The sequence below is a fragment of the Triturus cristatus genome, chromosome 11 (genome assembly GCF_964204655.1).
Source record: "Triturus cristatus chromosome 11, aTriCri1.1, whole genome shotgun sequence".
Taxonomy (NCBI): Eukaryota; Metazoa; Chordata; class Amphibia; order Caudata; family Salamandridae; genus Triturus; species Triturus cristatus.
Genome location: NC_140594.1, coordinates 240,039,908 through 240,063,329, shown reverse-complemented (window position 1 = coordinate 240,063,329; position 23,422 = coordinate 240,039,908). Strand labels below are relative to the sequence as shown.

At 45.1% G+C, this 23,422-nt stretch overlaps 1 protein-coding gene across 2 annotated transcripts in view; it reads right to left on the bottom strand.

Annotated features, from left to right (window-relative positions):
• SEZ6L (seizure related 6 homolog like) overlaps positions 1-23,422 on the bottom strand; it is a 1,319,356-nt gene that overhangs the window by 181,709 nt on the left and 1,114,225 nt on the right. For both annotated transcript variants that reach the window (XM_085633531.1, XM_085633532.1), the window contains exon 11: positions 2,925-3,119. In XM_085633531.1, coding sequence (XP_085489657.1) covers positions 2,925-3,119 — 195 coding nt within the window. The remainder of the gene's footprint in view (positions 1-2,924; positions 3,120-23,422) is intronic.

The window sequence follows — 23,422 nt, the reverse complement described above, 5'->3', positions numbered from 1 at the left end:
ACAGTGAATATTTAGGGGGAAATAGCCAAGTCTTGACAATTTTCCTAAATTGAAGCCTAGTAGGCTGTAGCCTAATATTATTCTGCAGCCTGATCCAGAGTTTGGCTGCCCGGTAGGATAGGCTTTTCCATCCCCATCTGGCTTTTTGGATTTTAGGGATCTGAACTAACCCTGTGTTAGCTGATCTAAGATTCCGTTGCGGGGAGTACCAGAGAAATAATTTCTGCATGTCTGTGGCTCCACCACCATGTATGTACCAAACAAAGAGCTTTAAATTTGCACGTTGTTGGATTGGAAGCCAGTGGAGTTGCATAATACTAGCAGAGATGTAGTGGTATTTAGGGATGTTTAGTAGTACTCATGCTGCAGCATTCTGCAATGCCTGTAGTTTAGCCGTCTGATACTTGTCAATGCCCAAAAACAGTGAGTTGCCGTAGTCTATTTTCGAAAGGATTAGTGCACCTTTTACCGTTTTTCTGAGATCCTGAGGAATAAAAGGGAGGATCTTACATAGAATCTTCAATAGAAAGAAGCATGAGGAAGTCAGGAGATTGATCTGTCCTGTGAAGTTTAACTGGTTGTCTAACATAACTCCCAGGTTTCTCGCCTTAGCAGACCGGAGGGGACAGTTACCTGCCTCAGTTGGCCACCATGCTTGATTTCATATGGGTGGACCCTTCCCAATCTCCATGACCTCTGTTTTATCCGTATTAAGGTTGAGGAAATTCAGATTCATTCGATCCCATGATGCACTTCAGACAATTATGGAAACCGGTGGCTGTGGTTTCAACCCTTGATGAGGTAGATATAACTATCTGGGTGCCGTCAGCGTATGAGATCAGCGTGAAACCGTGTGCTCTGATTAACTTGGCCAGAGGGGTAACATAGATGTTGAATAGGGTCGGTGATAAAGCTGAGCCTTGTGGTACCCCACATGGAAGGCAACATTTCTCTGATTTCAAGTTTTGTCCCAGCATACCCTCTGCTCCCTATATGTCAGTAAAGTAGGGTTAGAGCCGTCTCTCTAATACCTATCGCCTATCGCCTTCAGCTGCCGTGTTAGCACCACATGATTGACAGTGTCAAACGCTGCTGATAAGTCAAGAAGGATAAGGACGGCTCTCCCCCCCATCCAGTTTTTTGTGACTCTCCTCCTTGGCCATGATCAGGGCAGATTCTGTGGAGTGGCGTGGCCTAAAGCCATGTTGGGTGGAGTCTAGGAGGTCATTGGATTAGATAATGGGTTAATTCAGTATTAACTGATTTTTCTAGTATTTCTGCCGCAATCGTTCAACATGATATAGTGCAGTAGTTTTTCACTTCAGTGGGGTCCAAGGACGGTGTGTTCAAGATGGGTCTTATACACGCTTTTTTCCAAAAGAGGGGAAAGGTCCCAGAACTAATCACCTCATTTAGGAGAAGAGTTAGATGGATGCTGATATTTTCTGAGATCAGATGTAATATGGCAGGAGGACATGAGTCAGCGGGAGGCCCGGACTTAGTCAGTAGCATCAGATTATTAACTTTCTCAGCTGTTAGTGTATAAAAACTACATTTCCTGAACATTTCTTTGGGGTCTTCCAACCCTAAACATTTCCTGCCTATGATCAAAAATGCTCTCTGTGGCTCAAGAATTGTTTCCAAACCAAGACTATTGTATTCCACATTTTAGTCTTCAGTAACAATGTGACAGTATGCAGCAACCATGTAGGCATAGGACTGGCCTGTCCACCGGAATCCTTGTGCCAATAAGTCAATATCTATCTAAAAGATTGGATTTATATTTCAACCATACAATTTCAGAATTCAACCAATCATGGTAAGTCAGATATACAGATTGTCACAAAGTATATTGTGTGCCATACTAGGAATAGTGAACTTGAATGCAAATAAATTAGTATACTGAACTTGGGCTCAGGTAGGTATGGAAATGAGCATTATTTCTGTTAGATCAGATTTACGAGGTTAGTGCAACCATGGCATCTAGCCTACACACGAGTTCACACACGTGTACATATGTCGTACATTATCTGCTCATAACCCTCTACCCCAATTGTCCAAAGCTTCTGATCCATTTCTAAAAATAATAGGTTGCAACACCAATTCATTTTAGTGCAGTGGCAAAGTTTGTTTAGACAATAATGCCTTTTGATCAATCAAAAATGGACACATAAAAAACTGAAATGATGACATATACCTCAGAAAAATATTTAAACACTTTCAACAAAACTAAAGCACAGCAAAGACTGAAAATGCTAAAAGGTTCAAGGGAGTTGAATGAGTTATTGCTTCATGTTCAATTAAACAAAATCAAAGCGCAATCCATAAAATTAAGGTGCAATTGAGAAACAAATACATATCCCTCCATTACCTTTATTTAATGGAACCACCACACGGGTAGCATACTGGGCAGTTTATACCTGCCAAGATTATAGCAGCAAAATGTGTTATTTGCAGCTCCAAGCTGCAATATGCTGCTCTTTGCTTACCCTTGCAGATGGAATCTTAATCACAAACCAATCAATATCTGACCCACACAGATCCACAGTAGGGTGAGACTTGCTCTCACAAAACAACTCTTTGGAACTATCTATCATTCTTGTACCAGTGCTTTAGAACTCAAACAGTTAATCCTCCCTGGGACCATCAACAGAATTAAGGGTAGCACTTGAACCATCTTTGTTGTCGATGGCTACATCTACGAAATGCCTGCCTAAAATACAGAAAGTATATCCTGGTTCTAAAATATAATAATATCAATTGATTCCAGTCAACAGGTCAGTTAATATTACATACATTATTTTAAAAAGAAGCATACTTGAATGTGCTTCACTTTAAAGAATTTGAAAACCAACATGAATATTAACATGCTTCATTTCAATGACATGAATAGAAATTACTATATTTAAAAAAATTGATCTTACTTTTCTCACAAAATGGAGGCTCACTGCTCCAGCTGAGATCCCACTGACAAGTGAGTGTATCAATTCCACCTATGTCATATCCTGGGTCGCACTGATAGGTGATTTTTGCTCCTCTGACAAGCTCTGTGTGTGAAGTGGTTTTCCATCCATTTTGAATCTCTGGCAAGTCAGAACAGGAGTCATTCCGAGACACCTCTTGGAAAAACGGAAAAAAGTAGCATTGTTAGAAAAGTATGCTCCGTGTTCATAGGTGCTCCTGGAAAAGAATGGATTGAGCACATGTGAAACAGAGGCTTAAAACAAATGAATCTCAACACAGGATATAAACAAACTCCTTACATTTCAGAGTTCATCTATGTATTTTTTCAAGTTTTTTCTTTTTTTGATTACATTCACATGGAATTTTTCAGGTTTTCATTGAATGACACTGCAGACAATTGCCCATTTGACAACAGAAGATGGCATCATCAATTCAATTTCTAGGGACCCAGTTTAGAACCTTCAATAGCAAGAGCATAGAAACATGCTGGGCTGCTGTTTAACTGGATGAAAATGCTTCCAAGGTATATCTCCTGACAGGCACTGTCAAGTTCCTCTGCACAGAGATGCCACTCTCACAGGTTAAAGAGAATATATGTGACTCAATTTAAATCCACAAACATTTCAATCATACCTACTTGTCACTTGCTTGGGAGCAATTTTATCAACAGTATAGAGACGTGTTACCAGCTGTTCAATCTCTAGAGAAAATCATGGCTCAGCCTGATATATGTATTTTCTCATGACATAACAAATCCATGCCACAGACATGCGAGAGACATAAGATAGGAATAATCTTGACCTACACACTTGGGGCACATTCTGACAGGGTGAATTAGCCCTATCTTGTCAATGTTAGGATATGGATACGTCATTAAAAGTCAGCAGCAGAACATTGATAAACAATCCTTTCTGAAACACTTTGATATCAACTTTGAAAATTGATTGCATGCTCTTGAGTTTGATTGTGTGACATTCCTAAAAATATCAGAAGAGGATGTATTGCTCCTGTGCTTCTGTGGTTCTTCCATGTATGCGTGACACTTACACAAAATTTACAACTCCTTACATCGCTAGTTGGTTTTGCACAATTCCAAACATTCCTACTAAAAAACATAGCTTCTTGGAGGTGGTAAATTTATTTCTGACATCACACATGGTCTTCAGAGCGCAAGTTCTAGTGCAATGGCTAATACCACTCATTTTGTGCCACAAGACATTGGAAATCATACAAAGGTCAAAGGATTCCCTGTAAGATAATATTACTCTAAAAGGGATGTGGAAGCTGCAAATGTGCATGTTTTGACAGGATGACTATCCTTTGCAGCATGCAAATATTGTACACTCCAGATCTTTTGCCCAGGTTACAGCTACAGTAAAGCTATTCTCTTTGTACATACTGATGACCTTCTACATTTTTTCACAGTAATCAGCAATAGATCAACACAATAGCACAGCAAAATATTTAAAGAAAGTAAATCATTCATACATTATGCAAAACAGAATATATTAAACCAAGATATTATCCAGTGTCTATATTATTAGTGGATGTTTTTCATAAAGCACTCAAATTAGCTAAAGAGCATACAGAAATACCTGTATTGCTGCCCAAAGTTTACATTGTTTATGAATGTTAAAGTGTTTAGAATTGCACATGTCGAAGTGCTTAATTTGTAAAAGTATAACTGCCAGAACCCTCATCAGGAGGCTACTTCCACTTGCACCACCCATTACTGCCGTCAGCACTGCCAATTATAGTAACAACATAGCGACAAACCATCACATAAGTGTGGCAGTTCAGACTATTCCAGCCTGCTAAAGCTATGGCTTTGGGGGCAGAATAGCTTTGGTGGCAAATTTAAGTCACTTAGACTGTATATTCAATTAATAAACAACTGCGCTAAATTAGACAAACGGTGCCACCATGTGTCAGACTGTCATAAGTGCCGGTGTTGGCAACTAAGTGCCAGTGCTGAGCACTAAAAACTACTGGCTCAAATTAAGCTCTGCACAGTTGGGTCCAGATATACAATAATTTATTACAGGCTCACAGGAGTGCAAACTGTCGTTTTGAGGAACACTTCTTCAATTTCTATGAAAACGGGGTGCAATGGGGCAGAAACAGCCTAATCCCAGATAGCATTTTATGGAAAGTTATAATCAAATAGCATGGCCTGACATTTCTGGAAAACCTCATGCTAAATTAAACCATGCACAAACAAGAGAAGAGCAGAATATTGCATGATAGTTCTATGCATAAAATGTGCAATTACCATAAAATTACACATTTTATGGCACTTACTTTTGGATGATTGGCTTTAATACAAATCTCACTCAAGGGAGCTCGGGCTTGTTGTAGTGCATGCTTACACTGCTTAGCATTGAACAAAAACTGCTTTTTTAGTGTGAGTGTAGTTAATGACATCATTGGTGCATAACTTACTAAATATATTGCTCCTCTAGTTTTCCCCATTCATGCAATGCTGTAGATTTTCACACAGTTCTACTCTGTGAGAACAGATGCGAATCTTTGCCGTAGTCTCGTGTTTTAGATCTCTTTTTTCAATTTGTACTCTTGAATAACAACACCTTAGGGCAGCGGTTGCACCAGTTAAAAAAGTTTCATTCATTCATTTATTTGGAGCAGTTCATTAAATCCTGAAAACACAATAAAAATCTTGAGGTTAGAAAAAAAGTTATTCTCTAACTATGACCATATGGGCCAGTATGGCAGTCACGTCCAGGCACATCCTAATCGCAGTGGTGGGACCGCCGCATGTCTGGCGGCGGTCCCAAACACGGCTACGGTGGCGGACGGATCGTAATCCATCCCTATGTCCGAACGTAGAAATCTTCACTATGACTTCATCCAGTGTCTCCCGACGCCGATGCATCTTCCCCGGACACCATCTGCAACCTTGCCTAACTAACTTTCACCTTCTCAAAAAAAGTTTCATGAAAATTCTTCTAAGTCCAAAGGTGAGCACTGACTAGGCACAATCCAGTTTTTTTATCTGACTTGCGCTCTTTCATGGTCAGCCATATTTTTTTGCTTTGACTTGGTCTAGCCTGACTGTATGTCTGCGTTAGAGCTTTGATCTTTTTGATGCCAGGTTTTTCCCTACAATATAACAATTCATAGCTACAGTTCTACTGATTGTATTTTTGGGTTGTTTTGATATCAAATAATTTATTAAAATGTACTCTTTTTTTCTAAATTGGTGTGGGATTTTTCTCGTGGTGTTTTTTCACTTTATTACTGCTAGTGTGCTGCATAAAAGCTTCACACATTGCCTCTATGTTAAGCCTGGCTGCTTTTGTGCCAAGCTACCAGAGGGTTAAGCACGGGTTAAGTAATTGACTTTTGTGGTTCACCCTGACCAGGATTCTGGTTATTGCATGAGAAGAGTTAACATCATACTCAACCAAAAACCTAGTTACTTACAATGGTGTAATATGCTGTGGTTTGACTACATTACCTTTTTTATTTGTAGTCCTCAAAGCTTTGGTGCTGTTTGCTCTTGTTTGGATATGTTATCAATGTGGCATAAGGCGTATATTGTGAATGTGATTTAAAAATTATGCAGTTTTTTCAATCATAATGTTAAGTTGTTTTATATTTGATTGAAGACACTTATTTGAATTGAGAGTGCTGAGGAATAGTCAGCAAAGAAGAGGCACAAAGGGATATATGTTGTAAAAAAATAAACTGGGCTTTTTGAGGAAGCAGGACTCCTGTCCTCCATAAAATTGTGGAGATCGAATGACCTTAGAGCATATTACAGAAAATTTGGAATGGTGTAAAAATGGGATGGGGCAATTATTTTGCACTATTTTGCTGCTTCTTTAACAAGGAATGATAAACACTTTTTGCCCCACTCCATATTTCAGGAAGATTTTAGCACAACAATAAACACAGAGGAAATGGATGTGGAACCATTGTTAACCATACCCAACACACTTCGTATGTGCATATATCATTCTGTGTGTGAAGCAGAGCTTTTAACAAAGAAATCCAGGTCCATGAATTAACTTTTTTGTTAATAGAGCAGACTGATTTTTCACAATTTCTGCTACTTATATATGACCAATTAATGTAAATTAATTTGATCCACACCAATTAACACCTTTCACATTTGAAAAGTTTTGAGAATTTATATTCTCAATTTCAAATTGTGTAAATGCAACACAAATAGCATGAAACCTGCATGGTTCATGTTTTGCCCTGATCTAGACACCATCTTGCCCATTCCCAATCACACAAGAAGTAAAACAGCAGAAACTGATTTGCCACAGTTTGTGCACCAATGTAAAGTTTTAGTAATTCAGCCCTGAAGATCTTATAACCAGTGTAAAAAATGTTTATTTAGAACTTCGGAAAAAATGAGGACTCCAACAAAGATTTGAAATGTACCTATTGCAAAATTTGAAAATATGTGGAAATCGCCAACTTTAAACTTGACAATTTACGAGGCACTTATGTGCAGTGTATGTGTATGATGAATGTGTTTTGCTCCCAGAAGCATAATACATCTTTTAAAAGGCACTGTGGATTTTCATTGTTTATAATATATGTTCTCATCAGTATTCATTTCCAAAATCACATCATATAAGCAAAGCACACCTTGGAACGCTTGCATGAAACATGTTGGGATGTTGTTATATGCAGGTTATAAACCTTTTTTTAGCAAAGACATTGAGTTATGCTATGTCTGCATATTTTTGATGGTTTAGCTTTAATAATGAAATGACTTGCATGACAACAAATATAACTTGATTTTAATTAGGGATACACTTTATACTTATTTCACCCAAAGACTATATTTAAACAGTGGCGGCCGGTGCAGGTAAGTGCTGTGAGTTGGTGGAACGAGGTGGTGCGGGGGATGGAGTTGACAGATGACAGAATAGGTTTTATTTATTTAGTTAACTTTACCTATTTCATTATCTGTCGACTTCGGAACCTCTCCCACCCCGCCTGAACCCCCGCACTCCACTACCGCGTTTACCTGCCCCGGCCGCCGCTGTATATAAAAGAGCAGTAGACTTTCACCGGAGTTGTTTCTATTTCTGTAATATGCCTAAACTGCGGAAACCTATTTCATGAGTTGCCACTTGCTTTGAAAATGGCATTGCTGCACTTTAATGCTATGTTAAACGTCCCATATCTACCTGACACTACTGTCCGATTAAGGAGGAGTAAAATCACCTCACGGAAAACAGCTCTGCCTGATTCACAGAGGGTCCATTTTTCCACACCTAGGGCCTCACTTATGAGGTTTTGACATAGGGCAGCACCGCAAGGAAACTACATCAACATAAAAGAGCAGAAATGTTCCGTATCTCTGAAATTCGGTGCATGCCTGTCCGTTTCCTCTGCGCTGGCACACGATGGGCTGCCAATGCGCCAATGTAGGCAACCTTGCACCATGGTGCAGGCAATGTCCTCCTTCTATGTGTGCTGCATTCTGCAACACACATAGAAAAAGAAAAACACGAGGAGAAATGAAAAATGTCTCCTCCTTGCACCTCCTTAACGCCACCCCTGGGGAGGTGTTAGATTCTAACGGATTACTAGGTTCACAATTTCCCGTAAATCTGTGAATTCTTCAGATTCCATAGGTGTTGTGTGGGAACACCCACAGCAACACCGAGGGAACGCCCCCTTCACGCTCTGTTCTGCATTAAAGGGAAACATATTTACAAGGCCATGAAAAGCCACGTAAAGTGGCTTTACGAGGTCTTTTAACTATCCTGAGCATATTGCGCCACCAGAACTTTAAAAAAGTGACATTTCGGCGGTGCAAAAGTGCTCATAAATGAGGCCCCTAGTTTTTGAGAGTGGGAGAACCACGCCAGATGTAAGTGTGCGGTAATACTGCACAGTATTGCAGGATGCTTTGTCTGCAGCAGCAGCCAAGTCTCATTCCCAGCTTTTTCCGATGGGGGCAGCATTCAGTGCTCTCCCTGCCAGAAAACAATTTCCCCTTATCTCCACTACTGTCTCATTCCCTCCCTCCCCACCCAGAGGTCTTACTGCTCTGCTGAGAGAGGTGGTAGTTTATGCATTAAACCCCACATAATTGGGAATTACTTGTGGTTTCACGACCAGAAAACTCCGCCTTATGCAGTATTTCCCCATTCCTTGTGGTTTAACTTGTACTTGTAGGGTACTAGCCTAGTTTTACCATACAGTAATGGTAAAATAAAATGCAGTTTTACTAGGCCCCCCGTACTGTGCAACTGGAATGAGCAGTTGTATGTTATATCAAGTGTAGAAAGAAGAGATAGCTTATAAGAAAAGAAATGTACGTACCCAACAGGTTCTTTTTTTGCAACAGCAGAATGTAGAACAAACTTTCTTAGTGAAAGCAGTCATGGTGAGCTATTTCTGCTATATTATGACATAGAAAAGCCAACACTGGCTTAACAGTGCAGCTGTTTGCAAGACGTTCTGTTACCAATTCTTTAAAATAGAGAGTGGGCTTTTGCTTCACCTATTGGAGTGTTGTTCTCCCACCTCCTGCTAATGGTTATATGTTGAATTACTCTGCCTTCGAGGAAGTGCTTACATTGGAATCCACAAGGGACTACATAACATATGAAAAGTGAAATGAATCATCTCTCTCTCACATTCGAATGTTTATTGTCTACATTTCTTTATAAGAAAGCAGTCCTGTTTTCACTTCTTTTTTTCCCAGCTTTAATGCGACAGGCGTCAATGCGACAAACAACATTTGTGTCTACAACCAAAATAAGAGACTTTCTGAATGCATGTGTTTACCATGTGTTGGTTACATTAACCCTCTGACACAGTGGGGCACAGTTAATGTCAGTGAATTATTGTCTATCAGGAATAATTTAGCCATTCGAGACACTACACTTTTCCCACAGTTATTTGGACATATCATGATAATTCGGGGGTTCTAAAGCTCATATAAGTTTAATATTTTCTTGTTTTCACATTTTCATAAACTGCCCTTCGTCAGGAAAGAAAGGCAGAGACCATGTACTACCCCTATGTTGAATAAGAGACAACCATGGGTGGACATTGAACCATATTGGCAGCTAGGCTTTTCCCTGTGTGATTCCCTCTTTTCCAATGATACCTTTCTAAATGAAGTGCATATATCTCAAGAGAAGGATGAATTTGCTACTGAAAATAATCATAAATATACAGAACATTGATTGTAAAGCCTTAAGTGCTTGCTTAGATTTGGCAAGGATTTACACTTTTGTTATCTTTGCTCAATCCTTTGTCACCATTGTAGGTTATTTCAATGTAGTCTAAGATAGTATTACAACTTTCCAAGCTTAACAAACATTTTAGCAGTCACTAATTCAATGAGAAAGAATAATATTTGTTTTCTTCTACTATGACTACTATCAGCATCAGATTTGTCTTAGCTTTTTTTGTCATAAATACAAACGGAATAGCAAATCCCAGCTTTCTTTTTTTTTTATGTCCTCATTCTGCCAACTTTCTTGCTAGGTTGTTCTCTAATCCCTCTAGGTCTTACAAGAGGAAGCCAAACCGGAGATCAGAAGAGGATGAGAAATAGTAGTGACCAACAAGTATACTGCTATTTCCACTTCCATCTCCTTTACATATTGAGACCGCCCGAGAATAGGAGATACCATGGCCAACAGCATAATTGGCTTAATCATAGGACTCACGTTGCCTTCTCTCTCCACCTTACCAAAGGAGCCCAAATTTTCTCTTTACTTCTTGGATCGCACACCATATCAGACTCACTTGTACATATAATATTTCTAAGGCACTCAGTAAAGGGCGGAGGACTTTCAGAATTCCATAGCCTGTAGATCTTACGCCTTGCTATCAAAATGACATAAAACAGAAATTTTGAGTCCACCGTTGTAATTTGTACATCTTCCTCTGGATTTAGCCCACAGAAAATTATACTGGGGCTCACTTTAATTTGTATCCCAATAGTTTCTCCCACAAAGTCACAAACCGAATTCCGTTAGGATGCTATTTTTGGGCATTACATATACAAATGCACATCATCCGCTGCTACATGCATGCATCTTGGACAGTTATAAGTATTACCAGTGACTTTAGATAGCGTGGCAGGTGACCAATAAACTCTATAAGTAGTAAATATATATATATATATAGATATATATATATATATATATTTTTTTTCTTTTTTTTTCCAAAAAACCTTTATTGAATGCTGCCACATGACAGGTTACACTTAACACATCACGTCCATGTACTCCACCAGAAAAAGGCAAGTCCCGGCAAGTTACAGTAGGCATTAGGTCAGTACAGTATGACATGAACTTTAATCATGCAGATCCGGGCTGGTAGGGGAGACAGACCGGGAGTGAGGCGGACATAGACCGGCACCGGCGGCCGCCGCGGTCTAAGTGCCGGCGGGGAGCGCGGGTGAGGCAGCGCTGCTCAGGTGGGGACAGCAGTGGAGGTAAGTCACCAGGGGCCCCCATATGTCAGGTGGTCGTGACCTGGCAGGCATCAGGTCCCAAAACTCAGATAAGAGGGTCTGACATCGTGAGGCGTCTTCTAGCCAGTGGGCGAACTTAGATGCCAGTCTGCGGACCCAACACATAGCCACCCTGCGCCTTGCAAGGACCAACAGCATAGCCGTCAGATGGCGATAGGCATCCAGACAGAACTTGACGAAGACCACCAGGCACAGCGGGGGGTCCAGGACAACTGGGGTGGTGGTGATATCTGACATGGCAGCGCAGACCTCCAGCCAGAAGGTTGACACCTTAGGGCATAGCCAGGTCAGGTGGGCAAAGTCTGCAGCGGGGGCTGAGCAGCGCATGCAATTGTCGGTGGGGATCAGTCCAATCCTGTGTAGCTGGGCGGGGGTGCAGTATAACCTGTGTAGAAATTTAAAGTGTATAAGACGGAGGCGGTAGTTGGGAGACAGCTTCTTGGTCTGGTTACAACAGTACCTCCAATCGGCCTCGGGGATGTCCATACCAAGATCCGCTCTACACGGCGCCCGCGCACGCTCAGTCGAGGTGGAGGAGGCCAACAGCGACAGGGCATATATTTTTGTTACGAACTTATGGGGAGCGGAGAACGTGTATATGAAGTCTAACGCAGGAAACGAGGGCGGAGGTTGAGGGAATGTGGGATGGAGCGCTTTGCATATGGCCCGAAGCTGATAGAAAAGCAGGCTGTCCATCAGTCCGGATGAGGCCGGGAGGGAGTAAAAGCCTTGTGAGTCCCGGGCGGGTGGCATGTTTGGTCATGCCAGTCGGCTGCAGAGGGGAGAAGTAAAGATGCCGCACGATCGGCATGTGGGAGGACGAAAGCAGGGGGGTGTTGGAGAGGCGGCGTAGTCACTGCCAGGCCCAGCGCAGAGTCTCGACCGCGTCGACCTCACCCCGTGGGTGGCGAGCCGCCGCGAATAAAGCAGTGGACAGAGGCTAGGGGGCCGCGAGGTCGGCCTCGACTGCGACGTGCGGCTGATTATTGGCAGGATGGACTCAGAAATGCAAAAAACTCGCCTGCGCGCTGAGACCATATAGTCGGAAATCCGGAGCACCCATGCCGCCCACGGACATGGAGAGGGTAAGTATGTCGTAGGCAATCCTGGGTTGCTTGCCAGTCCAGACGAGGGAAATGATGAGAGAACGGAGTCTACGAAAAAATTGGTCCGTTAGCGGAATAGGGACATTTAAGAACAGGTAAAGGAACTTCAGGAGCACTACCATCTTTGCTATGGCGATGCGGCCCGCGAGGGACAAGGGGAGTTGGTTCCAATGGGGTATTTTGGCCTCGAGCCAGTCGACCGCGCGGCCGAAATTTGCCCGCCAGAGGTCGTCCAAGTCCCTACCAAGCCAGATTCCGAGGTAGCGGGTTGGACCGGAGGCCCATCTGAAGTGGAAGTCGGGAGTGAAAGACTGGGTGGCGTCCGTGAGGGGGAACAAGACCGACTTGCTCCAGTTGACTTGTATGCCCGATAGTCTGCCGAATCTGATGACCTCCCGCACCAGGGGGCCGAGGTTGTCCTGGGGATGTCAGACATACAGCGTAATATCATCTGCGTACATAGAGACGAGGAAGCATGGGGGAGAGTGGGCAGCCCTGCTGCGTGCCACGTCCAATCGCGATGGGATCCGACATCTGCCCGTTGATCCGAAGGCTTGCGGAGGGGCTGGTGTAGAGAAGAGAGACTTTGTGGGTAAAATAGGTGCTGAAACCAAGACATGGCAGGAGAAAAAACAAGAAGGGCCACTCCAGTGTATTGAATGCCTTCGTGGCATCGAGCAGACCCGCCACCGCAGGGAGACTTGGGTTAATTTGGTGTAGCACAGAGAAAATGGTTCTTAGGTTATGAGAAGTGGCGCGGCCAGGTATGAAGCCCGACTGGTCTGGGAGAGTGATAAGAGGCATGAGGGGGAGTAGACGATTGGCCAGCAGCTTAGCAAAGACCTTATTGTCGATAATAATTAAGGAGAGAGGGCGATAGGAGTCCCGACAATCGGTGGGCTTGTCCGGCTTGAGCAGGAGCGTGAGCATGGCTTCCCGGAGGGAAGGGGGAAATGTGCCTGTGTCGAAAGAGTCATTATACATGGTGGCCAGGTGTGATACGTGGAGCTGAGCAAACTTTTTGTAAAAAGAGGCAGGGAAACCATTGAGACCTGGGGCCTTATCGCTGGATAAGCCATTTATGGCGGCCAGTATCTCCTCTCTTGAGAAAGGATCGGTGGTGGTCCTCGAGCCAGACAAGTGAGATGGTGTCGAAATATTGTTTGAAGGCCTATCGCGTCGAAGGGGGACAGGGGGAGTAGAGTTGGGAATAGTAATTTATGAAACAGGTTTGGATTTTAATGGGAGAAGTGTTCCGTTGGGGCCCACTGTCCCGGAGGGCCGTGATATACGAGGCGGAGCGAGGGGGGGCCTTGTCCGGTCTATCGCCCTCACCAAAATGATGCGCACGGGCCTCTCTACCCAGGAAGGAGAGTTCCCGAGCAGTCTGCTCGGCAAATTCCGTGTGCTTCTCCCGCAGGTTCGCAAGGGTCTCTGGACCGGGGTTGGCTGCCTGAGCCGCGAGTCAAGGTCCTTAATCTCGCTTTCCAATCTGTTCAGCGAAGAGCGGATAGAGTGGAGAACCCCAGCTTGTTTGGAGATGCATTCTCCGTGAATGACTGTCTTGAAGCCCTCCCAGAGTGTAGACACAGAGTCCACGAAACCTGTGTTAAGATCGAAATAGTTAGTGATTGCAGTTTGAATTTAGGCACAGAAGACGGCATCACTGAGGGCATTTAGGGGGAGCCGCCATGAAAAAGCACGTCAGGGGGAGTCAGGGGGACGAAAACAGATTTGGACAGGGCATGATTGGAAAATGTGCGCACCATGTGGGTGGAGGAGGAGATCCATGTGAGGACATCGGGAGAAGCGATCCAAAGATTGATGCAGGACCAGCAGCCATGGGCACCAGTCACGCACGTTCCCTCTCGAGCCGCGGGCCGAGAGTGACACCAGACATCATAGAGCACGTTTTCGGTAAAAAGAGATTGCAATAGAGCAGCAAAGCGGGGGTGGGGAGAGTGGGGGCCGGAGCGGTCCAGGGCTGTTGAGAGTGTGACATTAAAGTCACCCCCCCAGAGGATGGCAGCCGGGCCAAGGGAGGAGATAAGGTGCCATACATGAGAAAAGAAGTCAGGGTCGTCCGTATTAGGTCCATACACAGCATCAATGATCATGGGCTGGGAGAAGAGGGTGCCTTGCAGAATGACGTACCAGCCATCTGGGTCCGCGAGAACCTGCATGGTTTGCCACGGGAGCCCTCGTCTGATTAATATAGACACCCCCCTGGAATAGGAAGAGTAAAAAGAGGAATGCGTCTCACCCCAGTGACGTGACTGTAGTCTGGAAGAGGTAGCGGGCAGGAGGTGAGTTTCCTGCAGGAGGCAGATATCGACCTTGTGTCTGTGCAGGTGGGAGTGAATGAGCCTGGCCTTACGGTGGTCGTTCATACCACGAATATTCCAAGTCCAGCATACGGTGTCAGTCATGATGGGAGGAGAGGGGCAAGGGTGGGTAGCGTGGAGCCAAAGGCCATCGGGCAGGGTGGTCGTCAAGTGTGTCCGGGCCAGCGTAGCATGATGGCATGAGGAGTCGGGCAGGAGCATGGGGAGGGCAAAGATGCCAGCCAAGGGCCGCAGCGGGGGACTGGTGACCTAGAGGAGGGAACATGAGGCGGCGGACCGCCATGGAGAAGGGACACACGCCTAGCAGAGAGGAATGGAAATGGAGCGCCAGGACGCAGCTCCACATGGACCGAGTGATGTGGTGAAGTAGAGAAGCAGCCATAAAAACCTGCAAGAGCAGAACCATGTAACCAAACAAGGTGACGTAAGAAACAACCAGAGACACCCTCCCCCCAACAGAGCCCATACAGTGAACTGTGCAGTCTGAAACCCCTTCTCAGGGGGTACCAAAGCGAGGCTAGCAAAGTCAAGAACTGTACCCCAACACCCCCCCAACCCACATCCCCAACCCCACAGTCCCGAACCCAGTGTCAGAAAGCCCAACCACCCCGCACCCACACCAACCCCCAATCAGGCTGAGAGCCCACCCCAACCCACCCAGGAAACCCACAACTCGGTGAAGGGGAAACAACATCAGAGAAGGGAATCATCCCATGAGGGCATGGCAAGGCTCAGCATACACCCCTGCAGACATGCAGGGTGGCCAAGCGGGAGATACAGCAGACCATAGTCAAAGAGGAACCAGTGAGATAAGGACCCGCTCCTTCAATCATTGTCACTGAGGCGGTCTGAAGAGATGGACTGAGAGTCGGAGGGCGATGAGCGGGCCGTTTTGTCCAGGTTCCGGGCGAAAGCGAGGGCATCTTTAGGGTCGGGGAATATCAGCTTTTTCACACCCTGCCGGACCCTCAGCTTCGCTGGGTATGCCAGAAAGTAGGAGACCTTGTGTTTCTGAAGTATTTGCTTGGCGGGGAGGAATTCTCACTGGGCGGCCTGGACAGTGGGGTTGTAGTCCGGTTAGAAAGAGAGAGAGTTCCCCTCACGGCTGATCTTGCCTATGTCCCAGGCCGCCTGGAGGATAGCGTCCCAGTCTCTGAAGTTTAGTATCTTCGCTACAATGGGGCGAGGGGGGAGGCCAGGACCGGGGTGGGGGCCAAGGGAGCAGTGGGCACGCTCGGCAATGAAGACAGGGGACCGAACATTGCGGAAAAGTTCCCTGGCCAATTGTTCCACAAAGTCCTCCATGCTGGAAATGTTCGTGGACTCCAGCACACCAGTGATGCGGAGGTTACTCCGAAGGGAGCGCACCTCCAAGTTCTCATTCTTATTGCGAATAACTTCTAGGAGTTTGTCCATCTGCACCAGTTTGTGATGGTCTCGGGTGGCGGCGTCCTCGGCATCGGAGATCTGGGACTTGGCCTGGAGGAGGCGAGAATCATGGGAGTCGACACGGGCCTTCACCGAGTCCAGGCGGGCGGAGAGCTGGTCCAATTGTGAGTCTATGCCCGTGACCGTCGATTTGACATCCAGCATGATTGCCTTTAGGTCGTCATCATGGGCCGGAGGTGCATTGATGGAGGACGGCCCATCGCCACCATCTGACCCAGTGCCGGCCTGGTGGGTCGACCTACGCTGGTCGAAGGCGAGATTCGGTTGCCGCGGGTCCATCCTCCCCATGGTGAGCTGACAAGGCCGCCGGGATAGAAGGAAGAGGGGGTGACCAATGGAGCAGCGGGCAGAAGAGTAGCAGAGCGCCGATGGCCACAGGGTCCCAAGCCGGCAGGGTGGTGCCTGAAGGGCAGATGCAGTCCATCACCGCCGGCCTGAAGCCCCGGGGGCCACAGCGGCAGAGCAGGGTCGTGGAAATGGACACTGGGGTGGCGACACCGCCAGGGGTGGATCCGCGTGGCAACCAGTGGAGCAAGGAAGCGTGAGCCGGAGGCCCCCCAGGAAGACCAGGCGAGCAACAGTCAGTCTGCCCAGCCGAGGTAGCAGGGGAGAGCCGGAGAGGTGGAGGCCCACACGAAGAACCAGGCCATAACAGTTCGCACCCGGGCCCTCCGGTTGCTGAGGGTCCAGGGAAGCAGGCGCCAATGAGGAGGCCAGCATGAGGGGGGTGCCTAAGATGGGGGCACCAGGATCATGCCGCAAATGGCAGCCCAACGTGGAACGGCGAGCCCCGCGCCCAGCCCGAGACCAGGATACGGGCCCTCTGGGCCTGAGTGGTGCCCAACGGCAGGCCCGGGGCACTGATAGCTGGGCAGGAGCGTGAAGGGCTGCGGATGGCAGGAGCTGGAGTGAGGGCCCAGCGAGTGGGGGAAGCACCAGAGAGTGGGTGATGCACCGCCGGGTGCGCCCGCCCGGCTGGGGACCCACCAGAATAGGAGATGTGGGGGGTGAGCAGCTAGCACCACCAGGCCCGGGTGCCCCCCGCTATCGGGGACTGCAGCGCAGAGGAGTGGTGAGAGGGTGCCCCAAACGCGAAGGCCCGGGCCAAGCAGAGCAGACCGCGGGCCCCCAACCACACCAGGAAGGGCCACGGCAGCAAAGCAACTCACAGGGGCAGGCAGGAGGCGGTGCACCGGCATCCAGCAGGCAATGAGGAGTCCCTCGGTCACAGCGCTGCCGCCGTGAAGGAGACGCCAGTCTGGGGCGGCCACGAGGCGCGGGCCCCGCGCGGCAGCCGGGCAGCAGAACTCGGCTCCCGGACGTCGCCGGGGGTCAGGAGCGGAAGCAATCTGTGGCACAGGCGATGCTGGTTCCGAATATGCACGCTGGTTGCAGGTAAGGCGAGGCGGTCTGCAGGATGATGGCGGATTATTCGCTTGGCCGGCAGAGCCCACTTTGAGTGAGGCAATCTTGCAGCCAGCCAAGCCACGCCCCCCATAAGTAGTAAATAAATGATTTTGTTTAAGTTGTGCTGGTTTTACCACTGTTCGTAACATGCCATATGAATCGCACCACATTTGCTTCAGATCTTCATCGTCGAACTCTTCACCCCACAGATTTAAAGTTTCAGCTTCAATTTTCAAACCCTTTTCCAAAAAAGCCCAATACCAAATAGAAATTTCCTTTTTCCACTGACTCGGTTCTCATCACCTGATCAAATTCTGACTCCTCCTCCTCCGCCCAGTCTTGTGTTACCCAACAGGAGCTCAATTGATAATATTTAAACCTTGTTAGCAATCCATTGGTGCAGTTGTTCAACGCTTCCCAACACATTAGGATTAAGCCCACCTTAAGATCTGCCCATTAACGGATACCCGCTGCTTTCAAGGGCTGACTGAGTTGATCCCTCAAACATTTTGGGGTACCCGGGGAGTCCCAAATCGGTGCCCATGATAAAAAATATGGGACTCTTAATGTTTTCCGCACACACATCCACGTATTTAATGCAGACTTCAAGATCTTAAGCCTCACCTTTTAAAAAAACTTTGGGTTTCCATATTTGAAGAGGAAGTGAATTTGACCTCGTGGGATATCAACTAACATTGCCTCAAAAAGTAAGCCTATATATCTCATTGAACAGGTCTGTTAGAACTGGAGTTATTATGTCGATAATACAAAGAAAAATCTCCACAGGAAGACCATCTGGTCCAGCTGCCTTTCCCTTTACCATTTTCTTGCACTGACCTGTTATCTCCTCCTCCTTGATCTCCCCTTCTAGGGCTTTCTGTTGTTCCATAGTTAACGGTGGGAGTGTCGTCAATCCTAGCCACTCCTTTATGCCTTCCCGGCTCGGTTGAATATCTTCGCTATATAAATATCTCATAAAACTTCAGGACTCTCCACATATATCTGGGTTGGCATATAATACTACCCCAGATTCTCTACTAATTAGTTTCTGAATTGTATTCTTAGCTCTATCTGTCTTGGCCTTCCAGGCTAATAGTGAACCACATGTTTCTCCATAAGCAAAATGCTGAAGTTTACTCACTTTCCATCTATCAAGTAATTTTTTATCAATCTGCGCCTGGAATGCTACTTGTAACTTCTCCAACTCTTTACTTAGAACTTGCACTCTATCTGAATCCTCCATTGACGCCTTCAGTAGTTCTCCTTCTTTTTCCTTAATCTCTTTGATTCTGTTCTCCTCTACTTGCTTCGCCACCCTTGTTTTTCCCACCATTACAGATTTAAGACCCCCCTTAAGTATGCCTTGAAAGCATCCCACTATTTGTCCTTCTGCCGACCCCTTATTAACATGAAAGTAGTTCACAGATTTTTCCCTTAAATCATAAACCACATTCTTGTCTAGTAGTATTGCCCTATCTAATGTCCATCTTCCATGCCCCTCTTTTTGGTGATAATTCAGTGACATGACAACTGCGGAGTGATCTGACAAAATTGCTGGGATATGAGTCACCTGTACTACCTCTCCACATAGCTCCACATAGCTCTTGATCTAATAAAAAGTAATCTATATGGGAGTGATGTCTATACTTCTTACTGTAGAAGGTAAACTCTCTAATCTCCCTCTTCTTAGTACGCCAAATGTTGATCAGATTAAATTATTTCATCATGCTTTTTATTCTAGAGAACGTTTTGGGTGGATTAGTATATTTAACTTTTGACGTCCTATTCAAACCTTTATTCATAACTAAGTTAAAGTCTCCTTCCAATGCAATAGGGGCTGTTGTCTCCAGTAAACAGGATTCCAACTTTAGCAGGGCCTCAGGACTGTCATTATTCGGCCCATAATATACCGCACACACCAATGGCCTACCTTGAATTAGAAGAGTTGCCACTAACCAGCTTCCCAAAATATCAGATTCATACTTAACTGATCTTATTCCATTATTGCTTTTAATGACTATAGCCACTCCCCTAGTGCTCCCTCTCTGGTCTGAGCATACTACCTCCTGCACCCATCTGAATTTATCAAAACGTTGCCTGCACTAATTTCTTTCCAGATGAGTCTCCTGTGGTAATATAATTTGAGCCTCCCTATTCTTTAAAGTTTTAATAACCCGAGACACTTTCCTTCTAGATCTCAACCCATTTAGGTTCCAAGTTAGGAGATTGACTACTTTCATGTTATCCATACTCTAATTCTATAGCATCGGTTTGCCTTTTTACACCATCAATCTTGATTCCATCCCTTTGTCTTGTTATACCCAACTGATTCACAACCCCTTCAAAAGCTGACCTAGTGAGGATAATTTTTTGTTCCCACTGCACCCCACAGCCAGTGCCCCTCTTCCCCCCCCCCCCCCAGGAAACCCCCTCTCTACATCTTGGGCGATACAATCTGCCCTTCATGAACCCCAGTCCCGCATAGAGAAAGAGAAAAACTAAAAGTTAAATAGAAAAGAAAACAGCCTATCTATATCACTCTAACATCTATTCTTACTCTCCTTATAGAGCTCATACCCTTTTTTTGTGGACAGCAACTCATCCCTCCATCTGTGACATAAAAGTATCCACTCCCTTTGGATTACTGATGTTGTACATTTTGTTTTGCCACATTATTATTAACATTGCCGGGATTTTCAACTGAACCTGCACTCCATTACTTCGTAACTCGTTCATTCTGGTACCTAGTTCCCACTGCCTCTGGGCCGTCCTCTTACCTAGGACTGATTTTATTTGATACGAAAAACCATCATGCCTTAAGGAACTCTCCTTTAGAGCCCGTCCTGACACTAACTCTTTCACAGCAAATGTCTAGAAATGTATCAGAATCTTCCTAGGAGTTTTTCTATCCGGGTTCATCTTAAAGGGGTCTCTATGAGCTCTCTGGATCTCCATCTCCCATTCAATTTCTGGTCTATTCTTCATAATATCTTCTCTCAGGAGACCGCATATGAAAGCCTTAACATCTCCTTTCTCGGCCCCTTCCTTAATTTTGAGAAACCTCAAATTATTGAAGCGGGATTGCGTTTCCAACCTTTTTAAATCATCTTGCAGCGTTCTATTCTGCTTTTTTAATTTCTCAATATCTTTAGAATTTTCCAGCACTGCCACTGACAATACTTTAACTTCCCCTTCCAAAATTCTAGTACGTTGCGCGATATCATCAAGTTTCTCTCCTAATACTTCGCACTTGTCTCGAATCCCCTTGTGGTTGGTCTCGGATATCTCAAATTTCGCAAAGATATCTTGCCTCAAGTTCAAGAACATCCTTTCATAGAGTTTTCGCCTCTATTACCATGTGGACTATTGACACTTTGCCTAGAGCTCTCCAATCCCCCGTCTTACTACCACTTTGGGGAGGGTCCATACTCAAAGTTGGAGTGAGACTAGAACCAGAGCTGAGGCTATTTTGGGGAGGTTCCACACCCAAAGTTGGAGTAAGACTAGAACCGGGGCTGGGGCTGAGGCCTGGACTGGGATCAGGACTAGGACTAGCTGCCAAGTTTAGGTTTTCAGCTTGCGGCTCCTCTTCATTATGTTGAGACCCGGCTAATTGAGAGAATCAATTTTTCAAAGGAAGTGAGACTATTTGCGTCTGTTTCATAGTCTTTTTCCCTTTCACCTGTGAATTTTCAACCAGCTTTCGATGTATCGTTCAATTTTGGATGAGCTTACAAAGAGGATTGGAGTTCTTCAGCTGTAATTTGCACAGCATCCATACACAGCCACATCAAAAGTGTAAACTATAATGTTGAGCTATTCCACTGCTGCTACTTCACAATTTTAGCAGTCTCATTCCATTTTCTTTTTTTACGGAGATTTATATAGCGTGAATCAGACCACTTTACATAGCACCAGTTGCGTTACATGAGGACACATTCATCATTTTTGTTAGGCGCGGGGAGATTAAGTGATTTGCCCAGAATCACACGATGTTCAGCGTCATTGCCGAGACTCGAACCTGGTTCTCTAGATTTGAGGTCAACCGCCATAGCCGTTAGGCCAACTCCTCTCCCCAATTTGGATCTTCATTGCCGAATTATTTGTATCCAAAAACGAACATTTTAAACCCTTCCCTATCCTTGTCTATTGCATTCCTTTAGAGGAAACTAAAAACTGTTAAACATTTGAGGCCCAATTCACAAACTGAGTTTTATAATACGTAAAGTCGCACTACAGTAGCACTACTTACTAACTAAAAAATGTAATTTCCAAACCTACAAGTGGAAGTGTCCACATCTCCTATCATTTCTATGTGGTGAGCTCCACACTTGTAAGTTTACTATTTAATAGTAAATATGGGAGGGACCAGAGGTAGTATTGGGAAAATGGGGTATATCTCCTGCAAAATGGGTGGTGTTTAAGGAATAGTAACAAAGGGTTTAGGGGGGGGAGAAGCTATTACAAACATCCACCCACAGAAAAGTAAGCAGATTGCTATTCACAAACGACACTTCTAAAGTTACTACGGTCCAATGTGACAAAGCAATAGTAAATGTGCACCGAACCCAGCCTTGGAGTAAGTCAAGCCCTACATATATACACACTCTAAAGTACTGCAACACACCCATATAAAATAAAGGGAGGCACAGATTTATAATAACACCTCATAGGAAATAGTAATGCGACATTGGAAGACAATGGTTTACCAACGTTTTAGCATTGGCTTGAAGGTATGCATAATATGACAGCATATGAGAAAAAAATTCCATATTGAATGATTAACTGCAGTATTAACTAGAGGTATGGGACACATTTTTACAGTCAAGATATCTGACCAGCCACATTGCTATACCACATTGAGGAGACACGATGCACACCTATCAATGCATTTGCATGAATACGAGTGCACGGGTTGAGTGCAGTGCGCTCTGAAATCATGGTTGGGGAATAGCAATATTTGTGTTATGCTACTGCATACACGATAAAGATTGGAGGGGAAATGGCATGTCTCTTTACACATATTTAACATGAGTGTTAGGAAGAATGTTTTATGCTTCAATCCTAGCAGAAAAGTTTGTTATTTTTGTAATTTCTTTTATTGGTGCAAATTTATGCTGGGAAGGATTTTGTTATAAATTAGGTTGTTGGTTGGCTAAGGTATGAGCCCAAGTCAGCCGGCAGCCTCAATTCTACTCAGGGTAAGAAGCAGACAAACCCTAAGTTAACCTGTGCTCACCCTCTGGTAGCTTGGCACAGAGCAATCAGGCTTAACTTCAAAGGCAATGTGCAAAGTATTTGTGCAATACTTCAAACAGTAAAATAGTGAAAACACCACACATAAAGATTCCGACTATGTTAGAAGAAGAGAACTTAATTTAATAAATAAAACAAGACCAAAATGACAAAAATCTAATCAGCAGAACTCTGATATGAATTTTTTAAAGAATAAACTGTAAATTAGTGCTTAGAAGCAATAAGTAGTTACTTGGGATATCTGGTTGCGTCGGACTAGGACAGAGTGAAAAGTTCAAGCTGACTGAAATGGACCATGGGTCAGGTACAGGGGGGTCCATTGAACAAAAGGGAGGAGAATTCCCAGCTGACGCGCTCATAAGCGCAGGAGAACAACGCTGCGCGGGACACGCTTGTGAATTTGCCCG